The sequence below is a fragment of the Rhinichthys klamathensis genome, unplaced genomic scaffold (genome assembly GCF_029890125.1).
Source record: "Rhinichthys klamathensis goyatoka isolate OS25496 unplaced genomic scaffold, OSU_Roscu_1.1 h1tg000004l_1, whole genome shotgun sequence".
NCBI lineage: Eukaryota > Metazoa > Chordata > Actinopteri > Cypriniformes > Leuciscidae > Rhinichthys > Rhinichthys klamathensis.
The window spans coordinates 3,530,883-3,555,105 of record NW_026606557.1 but is presented as its reverse complement, the minus strand read 5'-3'; the positions used below and the strand labels follow the sequence as shown (position 1 = coordinate 3,555,105).

At 39.2% G+C, this 24,223-nt stretch overlaps 1 protein-coding gene across 1 annotated transcript; it reads left to right on the top strand.

Moving 5' to 3' along the window:
• Positions 1-5,590: 5,590 nt before the first annotated feature.
• LOC130084944 (uncharacterized) lies at positions 5,591-7,238 on the top strand. Its single transcript, XM_056250496.1, has 2 exons — positions 5,591-6,113; positions 6,241-7,238. Exons 1-2 carry the CDS (start codon positions 5,738-5,740, stop codon positions 7,236-7,238), a joined length of 1,374 nt encoding a protein of 457 aa, XP_056106471.1. The 5' UTR covers positions 5,591-5,737.
• The last annotated feature ends 16,985 nt before the right edge of the window (positions 7,239-24,223 follow it).

Genomic DNA, 24,223 nt, shown 5'->3' with positions numbered 1-24,223 from the left:
TTGCAATTAACATGTAATTTAAGTGTCTGAAAACATTACTTTCAGTTTACACTAACGTATATTCTTGTAAAGTATACTATTTCTGTAATAAGTACTCTTAAAGTATGCTAATATGTACATCTTCTTCACAAATATGTCATTATTTTCTATTGGGGAAAAAAAGTAAGGTTCAACTCTGTGAATTACATTTCATATCTCATTAATGAGTGTCCATATATCGTAAATATCTAACATTATCCTGTGTCACAAAGTCTACTGATTTTATAATATATACAATATATGTATAATATGTGCAACATTTTCGGAACATTTAAGTTGATGATGAGCATACAGCTGTTGTTAATTTTAAGAGTTTCACACTGCTGGATGCTATAAATCCATTGAGCGCAGTGCTGTTTATGGGGTTTTCAGTCCAATGACCTTGTGTTGCAGAGGAATATTAATCTTTGTTAATAAGCATGTGAGAGATTTACTGCAATGTCCGTGAGGAAGAGAAGGTCACACAACTCTTACACCATTAATGTAGTGATTAAGTCCATCTTAAAAACAGTGTTTGGTTTTAATCACTTATTGCAGTAACATGGAGAGTATACCTGAACAGAGCTCGAACCCTTGATATATTAACAATTCCTATCAAATATTTTGAGGAGGAGGAGACAGGGAAATAAAGTTTGGAAGGACAGCTGTGCTGCAGAACCCAGTGAGCTGCCACCATTCTATGACAGTCGTGTTTCAGGTGTCCTTCATGGATAAGACAATCCCAGTGTGTGATTCAAATTTTTGTGCTAATTATAAAATCATACCATGAGTTTAAGAACAGGCTAATGCCAAACTAGATCTAGAAACAAGTCAGGATTGCTTTACTGTTCATCAAGGATATTGCACCAATAAACTCTAAAAGAAAACTTACATGGGCTCATGACAGAGCCTAGAGGTACACCCCAACAAAATCAACAGATAAACACAGTGACCCAACCGAATTTGTTGGAGTTTGTTGTGACTGTACAAATTGGTCAATTGACAGTAATGCAGTCTGAAGTACACTGTAAAAAATGGGTATAGGATTTACTTTAAAAAAAAATCACTCAGAAATTGCTGATGAACAACTATGTATTTCATAAAGCAAGGCCATATAAACTATATTGCATATAAAGGTTGACTTTACAATAGAATGCACACAATTTCTGTTTCTCAATATCACAGAGAACGAGCTGGATTCTGATGCCACTGCTGTTTGAGATTGAATTCAGGAGAGTAAAATGCTCCCCAGGTGTCTATTGATTTTGGACTTGTTCTGATAATATTGCAGAAGACAGTTCATCTCATACCACCAAAGGAAAGGAGAGATGAAACTGCGTCCAGATGGCCTGACACTCAAGCTCATATTGACATTCCTCTGCTATTTGAAACGTACAGAGAACAACTGTAAATAAAGACGGACATGCAGGCATTTTTCATTACACGCAAGCAGTGGCTCTGTATTCCATATGGTGCATATTCTTGGCTATTTCAAGCAAATATATCTGACTCCAATAACGCAGTTAGTCAGTTTGTCTTGAATGTATGCTTTTCTCTGTCTTATTTTACATTTATGGGTGCTTCAACTTTCAATTTTAAATTGATAAAATTGATATTTCAAGTTTTCATTTTTTCTTCAGAAACGTTTCTTTTTGTTATAGGAAGGTCACATTAAAATATTTTAGCATGTACAAATTGCAAATACAAATTGCATTTTATGAATGATAATAACCTAAATATATATATATATATATATATATATATATACACTCACCGGCCACTTTATTAGGTACACCTGTCCAACTGCTCGTTAACACTTAATTTCTAAGCAGCCAATCACATGGCGGCAACTCAGTGCATTTAGGCATGTAGACATGGTCAAGACAATCTCCTGCAGTTCAAACCGAGCATCAGTATGGGGAAGAAAGTTGATTTGAGTGACTTTGAACGTGGCATGATTGTTGGTGCCAGAAGGGCTGGTCTGAGTATTTCAGAAACTGCTAATCTACTGGGATTTTCACGCACAACCATCTCTAGGGTTTACAGAGAATGGTCCGAAAAAGAAAAAACATCCAGTGAGCGGCAGTTCTGTGGGCGGAAATGCCTTGTTGATGCCAGAGGTCAGAGGAGAATGGCCAGACTGGTTCGAGCTGATAGAAGGGCAACAGTGACTGAAATAACCACTCGTTACAACCGAGGTATGCAGCAAAGCATTTGTGAAGCCACAACACGCACAACCTTGAGGCGGATGGGCTACAACAGCAGAAGACTCCACCGGGTACCACTCATCTCCACTACAAATAGGAAAAAGAGGCTACAATTTGCAAGAGCTCACCAAAATTGAACAGTTGAAGACTGGAAAAATGTTGCCTGGTCTGATGAGTCTCGATTTCTGTTGAGACATTCAGATGTTAGAGTCAGAATTTGGCGTAAACAGAATGAGAACATGGAACCATCATGCCTTGTTACCACTGTGCAGGCTGGTGGTGGTGGTGTAAAGGTGTGGGGGATGTTTTCCTGGCACACTTTAGGCCCCTTAGTGCCAATTGGGCATCGTTTAAATGCCACGGCCTACCTGAGCATTGTTTCTGACCATGTCCATCCCTTTATGGCCACCATGTACCCATCCTCTGATGGCTACTTCCACCATGTCACAAAGCTCTAATCATTTCAAATTGGTTTCTTGAACATGACAATGAGTTCACTGTACTAAAATGGCCTCCACAGTCACCAGATCTCAACCCAATAGAGCATCTTTGGGATGTGGTGGAACGGGAGATTCGCATCATGGATGTGCAGCCGACAAATCTGCGGCAACTGTGTGATGCCATCATGTCAATATGGACCAAACTCCCTGAGGAATGCTTCCAGCACCTTGTTGAATCTATGCCACGAAGAATTGAGGCAGTTCTGAAGGCAAAAGGGGGTCCAACCCGTTACTAGCATGGGGTACCTAATAAAGTGGCCGGTGAGTGTATATATATATATATATATATATATATATATTAGTTACATTTCTAAAAGTCCCTTAGCTAAAGAAACACCCTATTCGAAGCCATCTGTTATGCTTTATTATATTTTTGCTGGTGAGAATGAATGTTTAATTGCCACTAACCTTGACAACAGCAACATTTAGCCCTACTTGCAGGCTTTATGCAACCTTGCCGTACCATTACTTTAGATCTTCATCAGCTATTCACTTTCATATTCACAACATTCATTAAATGCTGTCTTTACTTCCATTCTAAAGAAGCTTTTAAAAAGTAGTCTCATTGTTGCATAACTTACTTTGCCGTGCCCAGCAATACAGATAAGTGAAGACATGAGAGGAGAGACTCCATTCACAGGTATCACCAGGCCTAATTTTTCATGACATTTTGCATGTTTTTATTTAGAGAATGTGAGGGCCTTACACTTAGGTATTCATCCTTAGCCGAGAATACATATCCTCACTCCACCACAACTCTGAGAGTGCTTGTGTATCAGGAGCCTGTCAGAGACAATGCATTTCTACCCCATCAACTCAACCCACCCATACATTTCAGAGCTACATGTCTGTCTTGAATGATTAAAAATACATTTTAAAAGGGAGTTGAAAAATAAAATATCTATTAATACTTACTATTTTAGTGGATTTTTCTTTCTTTCTTTTTCTTTTTTTGCATTTTAGACAGTAGGTCTGATTTTATAATCCTAAAACTCTGAGTGCTTTCAATGTTCCAACCAATTAGTGTAACCTCTTCAAACAAGGAATATTTCAAAAGATTTTCCTCGATTGCAACACTCACAGAATGAGCATATTAAACAGCAGTTCATGATCAGGTAAAATGTCCCATGATGCAGCCCTGAGCATTTGCTAAAGATGTTAAATGTGGAAACCAAAACAAGGCTAGTCAAAGAGTCTCAGGTCAAAGAGGCAATTGGGCACTCAAGAATTACACTGATTGTTGTGTTTGAACGGGACTCTCACTATAAGACGTACTGAAGGTATACCATTTACTAATTTTCAGATATGCAACTCCTGTTTGGGCAATGCTGTAATTTCTGCACTGACTGAGGTAACGTTTACACGACAATGAAATGCTTAAAACGGAGAAGTTTTTCCTTTGAGTTTTTCCGCGTACAGACGACACCATTGTCAAAACAATCCCCATTTACACGGATCAGCGGAAACGACTAAAAACCCTGTATTCTGCTGCCAGGCCATTAGAGGGCGACGAAACACTATAGACTGAACACGTAATACGCATGTGTATGACGTCATTGTCTTCAGAGATTTGCATATTTGTTGTTTACACGGAGACCATTTTCAAAAACCCAAAACGCCGTTGAAAACGGTGTTGTGTAAACAGCCCCTAAGTGTTAACCTTGCTGTGTCAGACACATTTTCCATAATTCTGCCATAAAATGTCAGATGACTGAATAGGCTGAAAAGGCTACAATGGTAAAGGAGTAGAAAAGGGGGAAAAAAGAACATATATTTACATAACTTCATCTATTTTTATAGCCTGACAAAAAAATTGAAAGAGTCATTCAACAAAATGTATAAAAAGTTCATAGTTAAAAAAAATGCATTTCCATCTTTCCAATAGGAAAGTTGTTACAACATAGCATCTCTTTTCATAGTGTAACATGTAAGCAGGGACGAGGCAGATAGGGAATCCAGACGCAAGCACAAGTTTTAATAGACAAACATGAACGCAAAATAATCCAGGAACAAAGGTAAAATCCACAAAGAGAAGTCAGAAAAACAAAGACTGGAGAACAACGACAGGAATACACAAACAGCAGTAACAACCGACAAACAGCAACTGAAGCACATAGGTTTAAATAGACAGGCTAACAAGGGGCAAATGAGGGACAGGTTTTGGTGCCTGATGCCATGGGAACTAATAAGGGTAACTATGGTGACAAACAAGCAAGGGGGTAATCCATCGACCGGAAGTTGAAGCCGGCCGGGTACCACCATCTTGTAGCAGAACTTCACTTGCGTTAGCATTTCCATTGACTACCATTCATTTTGGCGTCACTTTGACAGCGAATAACTTTACATCTGAGGCGTTTAAAGACTCCATTTGTCCATTATTTATTTCTAAAGAAACTCGACAATGTATAAAGGGCTCCATTACCTTCTATGCTACAATATGGCCCCGTAGAAACAGTTTTAGTAAAAATAGGCTAACGATTGCGTCATAACCACTCGACTCTCAGTCGCGCTGTACAGAAATGACCGTACAGACAGGAGGAGAAGCTCGCAGGCAATCGGGGGGACGTCCCGTCAAGGGAGAAGCCCATAGATAATGAGTCCATAAAAGCAACGGAATACTTACTCCTGCTCACTCACGCCAAAGAACTCTTTGCTCAAGTTCCTTGTCTCTGCAAGATTAACGTGGGCAATTTTCACGCACAGCTACTAGAAGATTCACGTCTGTCAGACTGGTTGCTCACGTCATCAAGCTTAGTTTGAGTCGGTTTGAGTCTGCGCGTCAGGAACGGAAGTGCTCAAAAATCGCTAAAAATGGGCTTCAACTGTCTCAACTGAGTTCCAATGAGATGGCTCTGTCCATTTCTTATAGACAAGTTTCCTGAGTGAAATAGGCGGGCCGCCATTAGCCGTTCACTCTGCCAACGACTTCCGGTTGTGTCTGCCAAGCACTTCCGGTTAGCGAGTTAGCGTCTTTTACTGTCTTCTTTGGTTAGCGTGCAGAAAAGGTAAACTATGGATGGTGTTACACGCCGACACGGCTCCGGGACATATTGTGCTGTTCGCGGTTGTAACAACTCGTGGCGATTGCTGAATGTTTGGTCGGAGGGAGAATGTTTCGACCATCAACCATCTACAAGGCGCCAATGTGGATGTGCTCCCCCGTATGCGTTGTATGAGAAACCAAAAACAGATGTTGAATCTCGGAAGTGGCTAGCGGCTTTGAAGTTGAAGAATCCGCCCAAAAGACTGTTTGTTTGTTCTTATCACTTCATTAATAAAAAGCCCACAGAGGAAAACCCTTTCCCGGAACTTTTTTTGGGATACGAGCGACCTCCCCAGCAAAAGAGACGTAAACTCGACAGAAACACAAGTGACACGCAATCGGATGGTAAGTGTATCTTGATATTTTTCTGGTTAGCTAAAGTTTGCAGCATAAGTTCGACTGTTGATATATGTGTCTCTGTCCTGTGTTAGTAGGGTATATACATTTATAGTTGATGCTGTTTGTCTTTTAGAAGTGTGCATCGAGCCGAAGTTTAAAGATGCTGCAACACAATGGGAGGACCTAACAAAAACTGACCACAGCTACGCGGCAAAGTTGGACCACGTGAACAAATCGACGCAGACTGGGGTTCAGACTGTGGCTGATGATATGCTCCTGGATGATGATACCTCGCTGCTGTACACAGGACTGTGTCTATTATATTTTTTTACTTTGGTGAAAACAATGTTGCCATTTAGTAAACCATCATGTAGTATTCCTGTTGTTGACCAAATACTGATGACCCTCATGAAACTGAAACTGAACCTTGTGTTAGGGGATGTGGCAAAGCGCTTTAAAGTGTCTAAAGGTGAAGTAAGTAAGGTGATTGCTCACTGGATTGATACATTGGGTGAGCAGCTTGAGCCCATGGTTGCCTGGCTGCCAAGAAGTGTTATTCGTGCTAACATGCCACCATCCTTTAAAAAGAACCACCCCCAGACCACTTGCATCATCGATTGTGCTGAAACGGCTATTCAGAGAGCTACAAACCTTAACTGTAGGAGTGCCACTTTCAGTCATTACAAGGGAACGAATACTGCCAAATATCTTGTTGCTGTGTCACCTCATGGGCTGATAATGTTTATATCAGAGGCCTATGCTGGTAAAAGCAGTGATAAGTTCATCACTATAAACAGTGGGTTTCTGGAGGCCCTAAGGCCTGGTGATGAGGTAATGGCTGACAGGGGTTTCACGATTCGAGATGTACTACATGAAAGGAAGGTGAAATTGAATATTCCTGCCTTTACCCACAAGCGTGGTCAATTGACCAATGAGGAGGTAACGCGCACTAGACGAGTGGCCAATGTCCGTATACATGTGGAGAGGGCAATCCGAAGACTTAAAGTCTTCAAAATTCTGTCCCAAACTGTCCCCATCTCCATGACCTCGAGGTTGGACAAGATTCTTATCATATGTGCTGCTTTAGCAAACATGAGGTCCAGACTCATCCGACTGCCACATGAGGTGTAAGTCCCTATGAAAAGTAGAACCTGGGTTACCTGCAGGTTTTTATTTATTTAAATTGTACATATTCCTTATATATATATATTAGGGGTGGAACGGTACATGTATTCGTACCGAACCGAAACGGTACGGGCGTCACGGTTCGGTGCACGAATTTACACGGAGAATACACGGTATAAAAATAAATAAAACTCGCGTGGAAATTAATTAATGTAATGCGGAACTACTGTTAGATACGCGGGTTCTTTAGGGACACATAATCTGTACCATCGCTTAGCTCTGAACGCGCGTTCACTTCAAACGTTGGCTTATACGCGCGTCCTATTCGCTTTGGACTAGCGTCACACTAGACGCGATAGACGCGAATTTAACGCTCTATTTGCGTTTGGTGTGACCACATAATGAACAGGCTGCGATGTCAAGATTGCAATGCTGGAGTGTGTGTGTGTGTGTTTGTGTGTGTGTGAGCGAGAGAGGCGCGGCCGCGATCGAACAGTGGAAACATAAAAAACATACTCCGTCATTTTGTACAGATCATTAAACCTGCAAAGTGTTTACTTATATTTGTGTACACTCGCAATAAAACACAACATTGTGCTTTTGTCACACTGTAAACTCTTGTCAAACTGTAACCTACAACTGTCACCCAACCAAAATATCTCTCTCTCTCTCTCTCTCTCTCTCTCTCTCTCTCTCTCTCTCTCTCTCTCTCTCTCTCTCTCTCTCTCTCTCTCTCTCTCTCTCTCTCTCTCTCTCTCTCTCTCTCTCTCTCTCTCTCTCTCTCTCTCTCTCTCTCTCTCTCTCTCTCTCTCTCTCTCTCTCTCTCTCTCTCTCTCTCACACACACACACACACACTGTTTTAAAAGCAAAACATATTTATCCAACTACATTTCAAAACAGTCTGTGGGTCCCATCTTTTGGACATTCATCGCATTGGTTTTCATTTCTCGTCCTCGGAGCACTAATCTTAAACATTCTACATTGATTAAAAAAGAAAATCGAATGCGTTATTAATGGTAGTATTATTTTATACAGAAATCAATTATTTATAATTCAGATGAGAATAATGTTACATTGTTAATTAATAATGTTAATTAAAATTAAGGAAAACAAATATATTGATCTGAAATATAGCAAATTAATTTTAAACTAATTCAGGTACAATTACCAAACATATCGCAAGGTCTTTTTGTCTTTTTATTAATTTAATTAATAAACTAATTATATAAAACTATTGTCAGTGCACTACAAATAAACTGGTTCTATGCCTTTATTCATAAAACTTATTTAAAAAATACAAAATACAAAATCTATTGTACCGAAATCGTACCGAACCGTGATGTCTGAACCGAGGTATGAACCGAACCGTGACTTCTGTGTACCGTTCCACCCCTAATACATATATATATGGTAACACTTTATTTTAAGGATCAGAAATTAGACACTAATTCATGACTACTGCATTTGTAATGGCATACAAGTACATAACAAGTTACTTACAAATGCAGTTATTAGTCATTAATTAGTGTCTAATTTCTGATCCTTAACATAAAGTTACCATATATATATATATATATATATATATATAAATTTCAGCTAGAAAACCTGCGTAAATTTATTGTTATTGTACCCTTTCTGGTGTTGTGATTTATTGATAAGGTTCACTTGCAAAAAGAGCAGTGTGAAAGCGAACTGTACCAAAAAAAAAAAAAATTATTTGGTCCGGACCAAAGCAAGTGAACTATCGGACTTTCCTGGTGTGAATACACCCTAAGAAAAACTTGTGTGAGTGCTATTCTTTTTCTTGCATTGTAAATATTGACACATGACAATAAACAATTTGTTTTTTTGAGAAGAAATGAATTCATTTTTATTTATCCTATTCCATAACAAAGGGACAATTTCATTAACTCCTTAATGGCTGCATTTTTTTTTATAATTAAATAAAAACAAAGTAAATACAGGAAAAAATCTCAAAATATTACAAAAAGAAAAAGACTGGAAAAAAAATAAATAATACATAAAATAAATAAATAAAGATAAATGATTATTGACTGATATAAAAATAAATAAAAATAAAATTAATTAAATAAATCAGTTTGATAAAAATAAATAAAAGCTAGAAAGGATTTGTGACAACAGGGGACAAGGGGTTAAAAAAGGACTGACTAATCAACCCAGTACACATAAGCAGGTCATGCTGATTTTACAACATTCATGTATCTGGAGCACAACTCCAGCCTTCCATCATCGAAGTCATCGACAACTTTTGGCAACATGTGGGTGAAATAGAAGGAGTGCAGCCTTGAGATATGTCCCTCAACAAAGGTTTGGTCGTAGGGCACGTTGAGCTGCAGACATTCAGTGTTACTCCAAATCACCAACAAGGCTTGCCGTAGGCCTGTGCAGTGCATGCCCAGTTGCACCTGCATGTAATATCCCTTTGGCCCATTGAAGGACAGATGGAAGTCCACTGTGGGCATGCGTTTGATCTCACTGCTTTTAGCAGCAAGTGCTTCAGTAAGGGACTGGTTTTTGACTAAGACAGGGCACTTGATCTCCAGTAGTGTGTCTCTGTTCATAGCACCATCCGGACTCGCAGCAAGCCATGGCTCACTCGGGCAAACCACCAAACCTTTCACATCGATGCCATGACCTTGGTCTTGCAGGTATTGCCTGGCGTGCTCTTCACCCTCTGCTCCTTGCCGGGTTGCCGCGTTACCGTGAAAGGTAGGATGGAGGTGTTCAGACAAGAATTTGTCTGGTGCTGTGGTAGCCCGAACTGGCACATTCTTGGCTGTGCTTGCTGTTATCCGTACCCGTCGCATGTCATGCCACAGTTGTTCCCTGCTCTGTTCTCTTGTGTGCTGCTCAATGTACATAAATTGGGTTGTGGTCATGTCAATGTATGTGGTGTAGAATGCCCTACATTTCTCACATTCAAGTTGTGTGTTGTGATCACCATGATGTAGGGGCAGTGGAGCTTTTGATGTCTCGGCAGACTGAGCAGGGAGGCTGGTGTTAAAAGTGAGCTGCATTAGTCCACTGCCAGGTGCAGTAAAAAGTGCCGCTATTGGTGTGGAGAGACAGTAATTTTGCCATTCTTCCAGTGTCTCATGGACTTTTACTTTGCGACTAGGTGTAGAGACTATGCTGGAGGAGGATGCCTGTGATGCTGGTTGGTATAGATTATTTCTGCTGTGTCTTCGGAAAGACACATCTCTGATTTTTTGCTGCCCAGTATTGCTTTTTGTCCCGGCATTCCAGCAATTCTGCACATCAGTGCAGGCAAGCCCTGTCTTCCCTTGCCTCACAGCATTTTCTACCTGCAGACAGATAGAAACAAAATCACACACTTTTTTAATAATGGTTTGAGCATCACAGCACAATTGACTTCTTTTAGAGACAACATTTTATAAATCAAAATAACAAGGGTATGATGAAGGTAGAGAGTTTTTGTTACTTTTCAAAACAATTAATGAGCTGGGCCTGCAGCCATCAACATCAATGTTTAACGCCTTAATGCCTGCATCTATTTAGACATATAAAAAAATCTTGAAAAATATGAAAAGAATAATAAAAGAATAAAAGAAAATATAATTAAATATTAAATAAATAAATAACATTTAATAAAGTGATAAATGATAAGTGAGTAATATAAAAAAAATGAGTAAAAGCAAATAGATAAATAAAATAAATCAGTTTGATAAAAATAAATAAAATAAACAAAAGCCAGAAAGGGTTTGTTGCAAATTTGCCCATTTCATACGGATTACACCGTTTTCTTTTGTTTTGATTTGTTCTGTTTAAAAGTATCGTTCCTAGTGTTTGTTTTATATTGGTCTGTGATTGGTTCACACACCAACCGCATTATATATCATTAGATAGGCTGAAGTAACATTTCTCCGTTTTGCGGTAAAATGCTATAGATTTGCACTCAAATACGGAAGGCTTATCATTCGCGGAAGTCAACACTGTCTACTCATTATTACGCAGATTAACACACAGATACATACAAACATCTTAATACAAGCATAAGATGGGCTAACGTACCTTCCAAAGCACGGCGGCTGCATGGCTACAGGAACGTCCAGGTCCGGCGATACAGGTACAGCCTGCTGTCTCCACATCTCCCGTCTTGGTAACCAAAACCCAGGCGTTATGCGCTGAATTGTTAACGGACTGGCTTGGTTGAACATCGGCCTTTAGGTAAATTAAACTGCCCATATCGTGTAAAAGTACACAGCCCACTTTGTCTGAATGGAGGTACTGAAACGCCTCTGAGCTTTTCAGGTTATTAATTGCATTCCCATCCACCGCCATGGAATCAATAAAATAAGAAAATATCTTGGATGTTGTGATGCTGGGCCATATCGACATGTTGTCCGCCCATGATGTTACCTTACTTGGATGCGGAATGGTCAAAACAGCATTTTTAATAAGATTTCGGTCGAGTGTTGCCATTCCAAAGCCATGTTTACACTACAACTCAGCCGGTGCGGCTACGCCGGAAGTTCTTGGCAGAAACAGGAAGTAAACCGGAAGTGCCCGGGAAACTTGTCTATACTGTCTATGCAAACAAGGCACAAGGCAAAACAGGAACCAAACACAGGAAGTGAACAGAAACAATGGGGAACTAAGAATTCACTTCAACATAAAAGTCCTACAAAACACAAGACAGTGCAGGGATCGTGTCACAAAGACATTCAAATGAGGGATCTAGGAATAGTTTATTCAAAAGCATGCTATCCAAAAGCCCAAATACAAAAACCTCATATAAAAACAAATTCAATTTCTCTCCCAGGCATTCAATTCATGCCAGGCTCTCCCTCACCCACCTAACCATCACACTCACCAGAGTACTGATCACATCCACCCGGATATCATCAAGAACTCATCAACAGCACAGTCATAGGCTGCGTCTGAAATAGCATACTCTCTTGAGTAGGTACTTATTTTGTACAAGTAATTACTTCACGGCCACTAAAAAATTGTAACCGGTCCTACTCGACCCTCTCCGGCGGGACTTGAACTGGAGTTCCGGCGTGGGTGGCGAGCGCGTTAACAAGGACGCTAGAGACCGCTGCCACTAGAGTCAGTCACTAGCGTGCCTCTTGAGGCCAGGGGAGTGAGGTTTACACGCACAGCTCTTACTGGCCTACATACGTTACACCTATGAGTACTGTAAATACAGACCTACTTCATTTGTCACATACTGTTTTTCTGTTCACTATATAGTAGGGAAGTATGCGATTTCGGATGCAGACATTTTCTGGCCTCGTCTGATTCTACAAACTACTTACCTGCTAAATGTTCCTGAAGATCTCTCTAGATACTGCTGTTACCTCGATCCTCATCCAAGATGATCTCCAGTCATCCAAGTCATCTTCCAAGTCGCCATCCAAGTCATCTTCCAGTCATCCAAGTAGTCTTCCACTCATCCCTTGTCTTTATCGTCTGTTCTTATCGAGTGTATGTGCGTGTTCCACGGATCTATAAGACAAGTGCTCCAAGTTATCTCAAGCCAATCTCATCTGCTATAAATCTCAAGACTCACCACTTACCTGTTTCTGCATTGAGTTCCTGCTAATTCTGCTAATAAACCTTACATCAGTTTCGGGTCATTGTGTCTAAGCTTGAGTGTGACTTGGTTCACAAAGCAAATTGTTATAACCCAACTAAAGATTAATTTGGTGTGCTTTGGAAATTTTGTCTAAAACTAATCACATTAGAAAAAACACACATTCGAATTTAATTTTATTACAGGGGCTCTGTAGAAAAATGTATTTAATTTCAGCTTAAACCGTTTTTTTTTTGTTTTTTTTGTGGACTCAATATTATTAAAACAACTGAAAACTGCATGCATAGCATAGCATCTTAGTGCTATTACTGTTAAAGCAATATCACACTCGCAAGAGTGTGTTATGGCCATATATCAGCACCGCAGGTAATCACAGCCCTGCTGATATATGGCCATAACTCACTCTTGCAAGTGTGATATTGCTTTCCTACCACAGTTCAACAAACGGGAATGTAAATAAGGAAAACCAATGAGTGCTGCAAACACCCCCTTTGTGTGTGAAAATATATTCTTATGCAATAAACTCAGGATCTAGTTTAAACAATGTCTCCAAGCCTCTGTTATTAGTCAGAAAAGGCCATTAAAAGCCCATTTCCAGGAAGTGTTTGGTAAACCACCTGGTGATTCATCAGTTGGTGAGCAATTGTGTGATTTGAAACAAGAAAAGAATACCGAATCACTGATAATGCCCTTAAATTTCGCACCTAAGCGCCAGCCAGCGAATGGAATGAGCGCTTGCTCCTCACCGACAAGGACTGGAGCCGAACCCGCAGTTGTTTCTCTCTGCATACGATACCATCGGTCTTGAGCAATTCATCCAACTCTCCATCCGAGTCGCCCATCATGTGTAGCTGTATGGAAGACCAAAAGGGCCAGCAGTCCTCCCAATTCCAACAAAAGCCAGAGTATGCCTTTCAGAACCAGACACAGAGCCCATGATAGTGGATAACACTCGTCTCTCTCAGGCTGAGCAGCAAAGATGGCTGACCCAGGATGTCTGTTTATATTGTGATGCAAAAGGACATCCACATGTCCTTTGACATGTTATTCTCACTACATTGCTGCCTTCAAAACTAGAATTTCCTGACAGTCAGCTGACTACATGATTTTTATTCTCCAATTCCTTTCACAAGTCTCATAATGGCAGCTATATAGATTCGTTTTATCACTATTTATTCTGCCATCGAATGATTGCCAGTGTAAAATGACACCTCATTGTTCTCTATTAGTATATATTGACCAGAGGATTAGGGGCAAATGTTAGATTCGATGGGCTTTTCAATGCAAGATTCTTAAACTTTTACCTCTGGACTCCCCAATCTTCACTATTTGGTTACATCCTTGATATTGACACGCAGTTTGTGGGAATCTAAATGTTTTCCAGCTCAGTGACAACATTACATTACTGTCAGTTATATTTCATGCTGTCTGGTTCAAGACCTTTGGAGATAATGTGACATTTTAGTCGTAGGAAAACCAATAGTATGTAAAAAATCCATGAATTATTAGGACTAATAGCAGGAGGGGAGGAGATATCCTACTGTTCCTGAGGAAGTTTATCTGATGTTACATCATACCATACCCTCCCGGTGGACACATATTAGTTATCTGCACATGACATTGTGGTTCAATTCTTTGCCTTTCTTCTACACACTGTATATTTGAATATACCTTCCTATTGCAGTTTTAAAGATATCATAATCATATATAATCGCAGCCACAGAAGTCAATTAATTTGCTGTCTTACACTGTAGATTTGTTTTCCCCATTGGAATCACTGACGTCTTTTTAGAGAAAATGGGTCAACTCTTCAAATGTAGGCTGAGGGTTTTTATCAGCTCAGCAATCATAAAATACATTTGGAATCCAACAGATGTTTTACGTGTTTAGATGTGTATAATAACAGAGCGCAACAATTCAACATAAGACGTTTTACATGGACACAGTATTTGCATAATACACTTTAGAAGAATGGGAGACTTAGGGCCCATAACACAGCTCAGCTCGGTGACAATAGTTGTGAAACCAATGTGCTTCACTGCTTTCCAAATAATACATAATAAATAATAAAAAAGAGAGAGGTAAGCAAACCACCAAAACAGTAAAACAAAGGTTAAAATGTGCGGTGATATAGCACACTAGAAAATAAATATGATGCTTTCTCTAAGAAGTGTTTCTGCAGAGTAATCAGCAACAATAAAACATCTGTGATTCTAAAACAGATGGATGGAGTCCATATTCAAAGAGCTCTGTGGCAATTCCAGAGCTCAATTACAACAGAATATGCGCTTGAGTTCTCAATAAATTTTCCTGAATTTGCCTCTGATAGTGCCACAAGGGAACGAGTGGAGGAAAGAGTGTTTAAGAAAGTCTGCTATTTGAAAATCAGCATCTACTTTTTGAAATGTCACAGAAAGGTTGATGTAAACAAAAGGAAGCAAAAGAAAAAGACGCTTTCAAGTCCACCATGAAATGATTTCTCAAATCCATTGTTACATTAAGTAGTTTCAAAGAAGATCATAAAAGTAGAACTGAAAACGTCATGAAACAACAAAGTCCAATACTGCTTCCCAGCTGAGAGCAGATGTAAAGTGTGAAATCTGCCACCTGAGGGTTTTATATATATATATATATATATATATATATTAGTGCTGTCAAACGATTAAAATTTTTAATCGCGATTAATCGCATTAATGTCATAGTTAACTCGCGATTAATCTAACACAGTCTCATCCCAAGACGTCATATGACTGACGCTTATACGTCAACATCCGTCGTTTTAGGGTACCCTTTAACGTCAGTTAGATGACGATCCTAGGGCGTCATCTAACTGACGCTTTAACTTTAGCGTCAGTTAGATGACGCGGGTAGGTTTAGGTCTGGGGTAGGGTTAGGATTAGATAGCGTAATTTAACTGACGTTAAAGGGTACCCTAAAACGTCGGATGTTGACGTATGGTCAAAAGCGTCAGTCATATGACGTCTTGGGATGAGACTGGGCTGATTAATCGCAATAAATCACACATTTTTATCTATTCTAAATGTCCCTTGATTTCTTTTTGTCCCATTATTTCTTCTCATTTTAATGCTCTTATCAACATGGAAAAGTGGATCGGCTTGCTTTGTGCAAATGTTTTTTTGACATTGACGAGGGGGCGGAGAATTCGCATCAGCTGTGTGTGTGTGTGTGTGTGTGTGTGTGCTTGGCCATCATCAAGTGGTATTTCAGACTGGACGTCCTGCGATGATGATAGCTCAGTTCACAATGACAAAACACACAGATCACTTTGGTCTTGTCAATGGAACCATTTGGTAACTTTTTAAAAGTAAACTTTCCATTCAGAATCTTATTGGCATCCATTTCGGCGTCTCACGCTCGTCATCCACTCAAAACGTAACGTTAACCAAATATTTGGCCGGCTCGCAACCCCAAAAAAGTGTGTGCGGCGTGCCTGTAGTTTGGTTTCCGGTCTAGCTAGATCCGCTTGCGCTTTGGTCGACGAAGCAACAAAACGTCCTCGCGTGGTGCAAGCCATTGAAATGAATGGGTTTCGTAGCGCAGCGCCGCGCATGCCGTGTCCTGTTGCAAAAGCATGTGAAAAAAAACCTATAAAGTTTGCTAGGCCAAAAAGACCGTTAATCGCGCGATAAAAAAAATTGACGCCGTTAAAATGGGTTTGCGTTAATGCCGTTAATAACGCGTTTAACTGACAGCCCTAATATATAAATATATATATATATATATAGCCATTTGTAGAAGAAACCTTCTACTTCTTGCAATAGGTCATTACATTAAATTGGGCTTGTACTCATGGACATATTACAGCTTGTGATCAGGTCAAAATGACCATCTTCCCCCAAATTACCTTCATTTGGACTTTCATGAAGTGTTAAGACTCTTCTCACTGACAGAGAACAGTTTGACAGTCTCATCTAGTTAAAAGTTTGACTATCAGTATAAAGTCGGTCTACTTTATTTAGTTTACTGTGGCCAAGAACCGGCCATTAAGGGACCGGAAAATCTGAGAATGATGATTGCACAATAACAAACTCACTCAAATAAAGATGGACCCACCTGTAAAAAGTTGTAGGACAAACCCCAAGAAAACTTAGCAAAAAGGGGAAAATATGTATTACATAGTTTTTTAGTCTACTTATAACAGGTAATCTTGTTTAATGTCTGTTTTGGGTGGGTTTCAGTTGGGTTTCCTATATGTTAGTGTTTTGTTTCCATGGTTTCTCATTTGCTGTGTCCGAAATCGCCCCCTAAACCCTTAAATAGGGCTTTATTTGAGGGGACAGCCATTTGTAGTGGTGTCCGAAACCATAGTGGACATTATGGAGTGCACTCAATCAATCCCATAATGCACCGCAATAACAAGTGAACAACAGATGTACACTCAATGGCTAGAGAATACCCATAATGCACTGTGAGAGTCGTGCAGAATTAATTGATTGAACCGGACAGTTGACGGCCGTTGACTTCCATAGTAGGAAAAAAAATACTAGGTAAGCCTACCGTCAACTGTTTGGTTATCAACATTTTTCAAAACATCTTCTTTTGTGTTCAACAGAACAAAGAAACTCATACAGGTTTGGAACAACTTGAGGGCAAGTAATGACAAAATTTATGAGTGAGTCAAATTGGATTCAAAATTACTTTTATTATTGTTTGGTAGAATTATTCATTATTCTTAAAGTCATTATTAGTGCCTTTGCAATTCAACTTCAGACACACCACTTAGAACGGAAAACAAAAATATACAGTTCTGCTCATGGATTTCTAGTTTATACTTGCAAAGAAGTTATTTTTGGTCTGGACCAAACGAACAAAGCGAACCGAACTACAAGTGTAAACACACCCTAAAAGTATGCTAAAGTGTAGCTTTTCACAAGGGAAGCTTTGACATGCATTGCTCTATCTATGCATATGGTTATTCATACGGTAAAACTGTCTTTAGATCTGGAGAAAGACTATAAAATATTATGGATTGTGTAGGAGCATGTGCATACTACTGATGTTTGTGAACATATGCATGAGAGTACAAGTGAGACTTTTATACGGTCTTTAAAATGTCAAAAACAGCCTCAGTTGAATAACTTTGCAGCATACTAAAGTGCATCTATTTTAAAAAGCCAACAATCTTAAATACAAAACTTGGTTTTAACCAAATGCAGTTTACTCCCAGAATAATCTGTTCCAAAGAGATGTTTTGCAGTTTCAAGGTTACATAATTTTAACCTTCCTCTGTCTATTTTTGCATGACTGAGGCTACACTGTGAAGGACACAAGACATTGGTATCCACTACCTGTCTTTCTGTCCCTGCGGCGGCTGAAGTAGGAGAGTTGGGACTGATTCTCCGTGACTCTCTCCCATGTCAGTTTACCAGCAGGTACTCGGACTGATGCACTTACTGAGAGTCCGCAGGCGGAAGCAACTCTTTTGAGCCTACTCCAATGCTAAATTGCATTCTGCCCTCTTCACCCACAAGTCCCTGCAAACAACGCAGCGGCATCGAGAGAGACGAGAGACAGGAGCTACAATTTCTCGCACACCGGAGAGAAAAGGTTGAGGTGCCTTGGGCTTGTGCGAGGGTTGGGAGAGCTCTTATGTGCCCTTTTCTACATCTCCCATTTCTATCTCTGGCCATATTCCCTCTTGTCACTCTCATTCGCTTTGTCTCTGAGATTTTACTTTTACAGTGATGAGATCCAGGCTCTGATCCAAAACCCAGTGATCTTCTAAAGTAGATCACACGTAGGCCACTGATAAACATCTTAAGGTCCTTGCACACTGAGTCCGAAATTTTCGCATGTTAAAAAATAAATACGACCTCACGTTGTGTCAATCACGTTTACACATTGCCTAACTTGCGTCCGTCATAAAAAAATTTGGATCGGGTTCGATGGTGTTCGAAAAGGTGTTTTGACAATTCAGAGCCACCATACAAGCGAACGTCAAAATCCAGAATGGGGTCTGACATGTTGATTCAGTTCGTCCTGCACCACAAAGCACTGTATGTCAAACAAAGTGTGCAATACAAAGACACGGAATATAAAGACTCTTATTAAGACAAACTGAGTCACTGACATCCTGTAATAAACTTCGAATCACTTGGGATAATCCCGTAGCTCCTTGAGAAGGAGGTGGAACTCTGCTTCTTCTCTAAGCAATCTCAGGATTGAATGGATCCAATTTTTCCTCTTTTTTTCTATTTTTGAGAAGAGGACAACAAAATAATCCTCACTGCTTGACGTTTCCATTTTGTATTGTTTTGCTAATTTTTTTGCAACAGATGAATTAATACGCAATCTGACTTAGTGTGCAAGGTTTCTTGCGTGAAGAATTTTTAGGATGACGAATACCAAAACAACGCATACGAAAATTTCGGACTCAGTGTGCAAGGACCTTTAGAGAAAGCAGTTTTACATACATTCTAAATCATAAACATCTTTAAGGGATAGTTCACCCAAGAAAGAAAATTTGCTGGTAATTTACTTGACCTCAGGCCATCCAAGATGTAGCTAGGTGTCTCTTTTCTTCAGTAGAAATGTAAAGTCAATGGCTGCCGTCAATTTGAGAGTAAAAAAAATAAAAATAATTATATATAGGCAAATAAAATTAATACCCGTGGCTCCAGATGAAACTTTAAGGTCTTATGAAGGCAAAACGATCGGTCTATGAAAGAAACTGACCAGTATTTACAACATAATTATTAATTCTAATCCACAGCCTCTGCAAACGGAGTGCGTTCACGACAGTCTGGAGCGCTAGCTTCCTGTTGCACAATGATGTATACATAGTGTCACATTGTGGTTTCCTCAGAAACAGAATGAAGACTCTGATTATAGATACAAACTCAAACTTTAATAATAGTACTCTGGAACAAGGTGACAGGCAGGGAAAACACATAAACACAAAGGAGATCGGACAAAGACTGAAAGAGGGTGTGCATCATAAATAGCAAACGGAAACGAGATAATTAATCATACACAGCTGGGACAAATTAACTCATGATGATAGTAATCATAGAAACGAAGGAGTAGTGGGAAAAGAACAAAGGAAAACAGCAACCAATGAAAACACAAACTGAAAGCCTGACGCAGTTATCATTTTCACGTCCTGCGCCACGTTGTTTAAATAGCAAATGCACTGGCCCCTATTTGTGCACCCATGGGCTGCTGGTCTGAAAACGAGGTGTGTTCAGGCGCATTGTTGGCACGTTGCTGAACTGAAATAAATAAAAAAATGTTTTTGTTATTTATTTAAAGAGCACGTTAGTAATTTGCACCTATAGGCGGGTCCACAACGCGTGTACGTAAAGCCCAAAACAAACTCATTACTCATTACCATTTTCCCCTCCGTTAAACTAGCAAAAGTGGATTCGGACACTCCCTAACTGCACTTGCGCCATGCGCTTTAGACCATGCGCTTAGATCGTTAAAATAGGGCACATAGATACCTAAATCTTGGATGACCTGAGGGTAAGTACATTAACAGCAAGTTTTCATTTTTGGATGAACTGTCCCTTTAAAGATGTTTAAAATGTCTATTTAACATCTAACAACAAACGTCTTAAAAACGTCTCAAACCTGCACACACTACAAGATTGGAATATCGTGGCGCATCACACACTACAAGATATTCTAAAGATTATCATGCCAGATTTAACATCTCACGTGATCTTTCGGGGAAGCGGATGTGAACAAAATGGATACGGTGCTGCGGAAACCTGTGGAGACATTATAATGGTAGTCTACTTGCCTCTCATTGGTTATTGTGGATGTACTGACATAATCATAGTCGTAATCATCCCGATTTAAATTCCTAAATATGGGAATATACCGTATTTGATATTGAGAGCGGCACTGATGTGTCTGAGAGCCGATCGGGAGGTTTAAGATCTGTAAATGCCTCTCATGAGTCACATTACCAGATGATCTGGGCCGAACATCGGAACCGACCAATGCCTTGGACGCGATTTTTTTCTATGAATGTCGGAAGGGATAAATCGTCCATAAATCGGCCTGAAACTCCTGTAGTCTGAGCCCAGCTTTAGAGACATATTGCAGATGAGCAACCAGTATAAAAAAATACATCTTGCAGATGTAAATGCAGACATCAAATAGACTAATCCGTGAAATACTGTGCGTGTGCTATCAGGGAGTAGGCATTGATAGCTTAGCATCAAACTAATGTAAACACTATTGAAATCAATAGTTGTGTCCCAAATGTAGCATCCTGATACCCCTTTCTCCTGCCGTTACTTAATTAAACCTGCGACCATTAAGCGAATGAAGTGTCCAACAATCCACACTTTGTTTTTCGGTTAAATAAGTGCATCAGCTGTGTATCTGAAGCGCACTTCTTATTATTGCAATTTTCAGTGTGAACACACTAATTACACTATTTAAACCACAAAATAACATAGAATAGTGTACAAGGACCATAAGTGCATAAGTGCACATCATTTCAGTCCAAGGGGGTCTATAATTGTTCATCTATGTCCAAATGCATTAGACAGACATCTTTGGCCATTGTCTCTTGCAATTTTTAAGTGTCTTGCACCATAAGTTTTGCATTTTTAAGTTGTCGTTTCAAGCATCTAAAAGTTCCCAACCAAGAGTCCTGGTTTGAATTATATTCCGTTGCAATCCATCTGGTTGATTTTAAACTTAAGAACACATCCTCTGTGTACAGCTGTAGCATGCTTTAATAAATGGAGGTTTAAAGTCTTTATAAAAGTTTAATGGTGAAGGAGAACTGTCTGTATATTGCATTTTCAAATTAATAGAATGTGTATGAATGTGCATGAGTCATTATAGATCTTTGAGTCTCTGACCCTTTGGAAACTAAAATAGAAACACATTAAACTCCAGGAGAAGAAAAATATGCATGAATTCTGTTTTGCATATCATATGCTATAGGAAAACTGCAAATGACTGCACATTTACATTTCTTAAACCTTGCATTTGCAATTCCTGCTGTGACAAATATTCAAACTTTACCTGTTATAATATGACTTCCGCAACGCTATCTATTAAGGGTAAAGGTCATGATGATTAATCTAAATCACAATTATAACCTTTTTTTTCACAGTGATAATCTAATGCTTTAGACAGATTTCACTACTTCCCCCAAAAAGACCCATGGATTACCATTACGCTGCAGTCTAAATAATTACTGATAAACAGTCTTCCCATGGCGTCCTTTCGCTCGGAGAAGAAGCCTAATCAGATTTATCGCAGCCTGCTTCTGTAATTATTTACTCCATTAGCCATTAGTGGCCAACACAAAGTGCACTGGTTTGCAAAATTAGAATCCTTATCTGAATGTTCCAGAAACATCACTGTATCCTCCACCCAAATGTGGAAATTTAATGGGGATATGCAGAAGTTTGTTTAAGGATATGTTGTAAGGGCCAAGAGTTTTGGGCAGCTGTAAGGACTTGTGTTTGCTCGCCAGCAGGGGAAACTGGGAACATTGTCCCGGTCCTGGGATATAATGGGACCTATACTTAAATGCATCTTTTGCTGCTGAGCGTGTGGCTATAGAGCCCATCCTAAAAATGTTGAGCCAAGTCATGTGATTTCAAGTGATGGCTCTGGACAGAGAGCTAGTGAGACGACTTACATACTGAAAACTTACATAACTACAGTTTTGAGGGAGATTAATATTTAGAATTTGTGTGTGACAAAGTCATGTCAAGTTATAAAAACATTGTGAGATATGTTTCAAAGATATTTATTTTCTTATTATTATAGAATACAAATTCTGTAAAAATAAACACAGGTATTAAAGGGGGGAAAATAGAGTTCCTTAGTTCATGGTTTAAGAGGAATGACTTTGTTTTAAATATATGATGTACATCCTTAAAAATCCGGCCCACATCTGGTTGAATCTGCATGTACCAGATGCTATGTTGTTGTCTGGGTATTGGCAATCATGGTTCCATGAAGAACCTTTAACATCCATTGGACCTTTCCATTCCATAAAATGTTTCTTTAGAATATATTTAAAAACAAAAATGTTCTTTACACTAAGAAAAAAAAATGGTTCTTTTGAGATCTGTTCACTAAAAGGTTCTATATAGCATCACAAAAAAAAAAAAAAAAAAAAAAAAAAAAAAACATAGAAACATACAAAGTTACTAATAGCAAACACACACAATTATGTACTTTTAACTCAAAATCTCATAATAACTAAGATATAGATACAACATCTCCCCCATGCTACAACTAGCCACAGTTTCCCCAATAATGGCCAAATTTTAGGATATCAAAGGTAATATGGGAAAATTAAAGTCATTTTAAAGTTTTATATATATATACATCTTTTTCGTTCAGTAAGCTCCTGAGGGCCACCTGATGGATGTGATCATGCATTGTCAAACGTTAGATGACTGCAAGCCTTGTTTTCAGTTCCAGACTATTTCATCCAAATTCCCTTACTTAGAAGTCTGTTTGCCTTCAGCCATGTCTTCAGGCAAGTAAAACACACTAATTTGGATTGAGGTCAGGTGCCTGACATTTCTAGCCAAGAGCAATCCGCATTTTGGCTCAAAAAAAATAAAAAATCCTTAGTTGTGTTTAACGTACGTGTGATTGTCATTGTTCTGCCACAAAAATGAACCATGCAATATGCAGTCATGTTTTGAAATATTACATCAAATCTAAGCATTGAAGATGTGCCTGGATACTTTAGACTTCAGCCCACTGTCATTGTCACTCTCAATAAGCAGTCGCATCACAAGACAAGTGTGCCGGTTTAAATGGCAACCATGCATCCTCAGGGCGCAACATTATGAGTTGTTTGCTTTTTCGCCTCTCCATTATTTCATCAGTCAAGTGCCAGGGTTTTTAAACCAACCAACATGTTGTGAACCGTTCTGAATAACCGATCTGTCTTTTATCACATCGCAGTTTAATAAAAAAAGTTACAAAATTGTTATGCCATTTTATAAAGATTAATAATTCACTCAAGTCCGTGTGTCATAGTGATGTTGCCATTGGTGATGGAGTTTGAGGACACTCTTGGGATCGAAAAGGTGAAAGCTATAAACAACAAGCTGCAGCATATTTTAAACCAGGTTTTCTGCAGCATTACATCTTTAAAACAGACCATTCTTGCTTAACACAGTCATACTAAAACATGGGAAAGCACAATCCGAAGTATCTTGTTTCAGGTTTCACACTGGTCATATTTTATTATGAGTTAGTAATTAATCCTATCTAGTCAGGTTTCAAGATCTGGGTTAACACTTGCATTTGCATATTTATGAGGTTAACAACATTTACAAATGCATGCGACCAGTTTGTAACCTGTTTTAATAAACGCTTGTGGAAATGTCACCACATAAATTACCCTAGCTGTATTGAACCTTCTGAAATACAGCACAAATAATATGT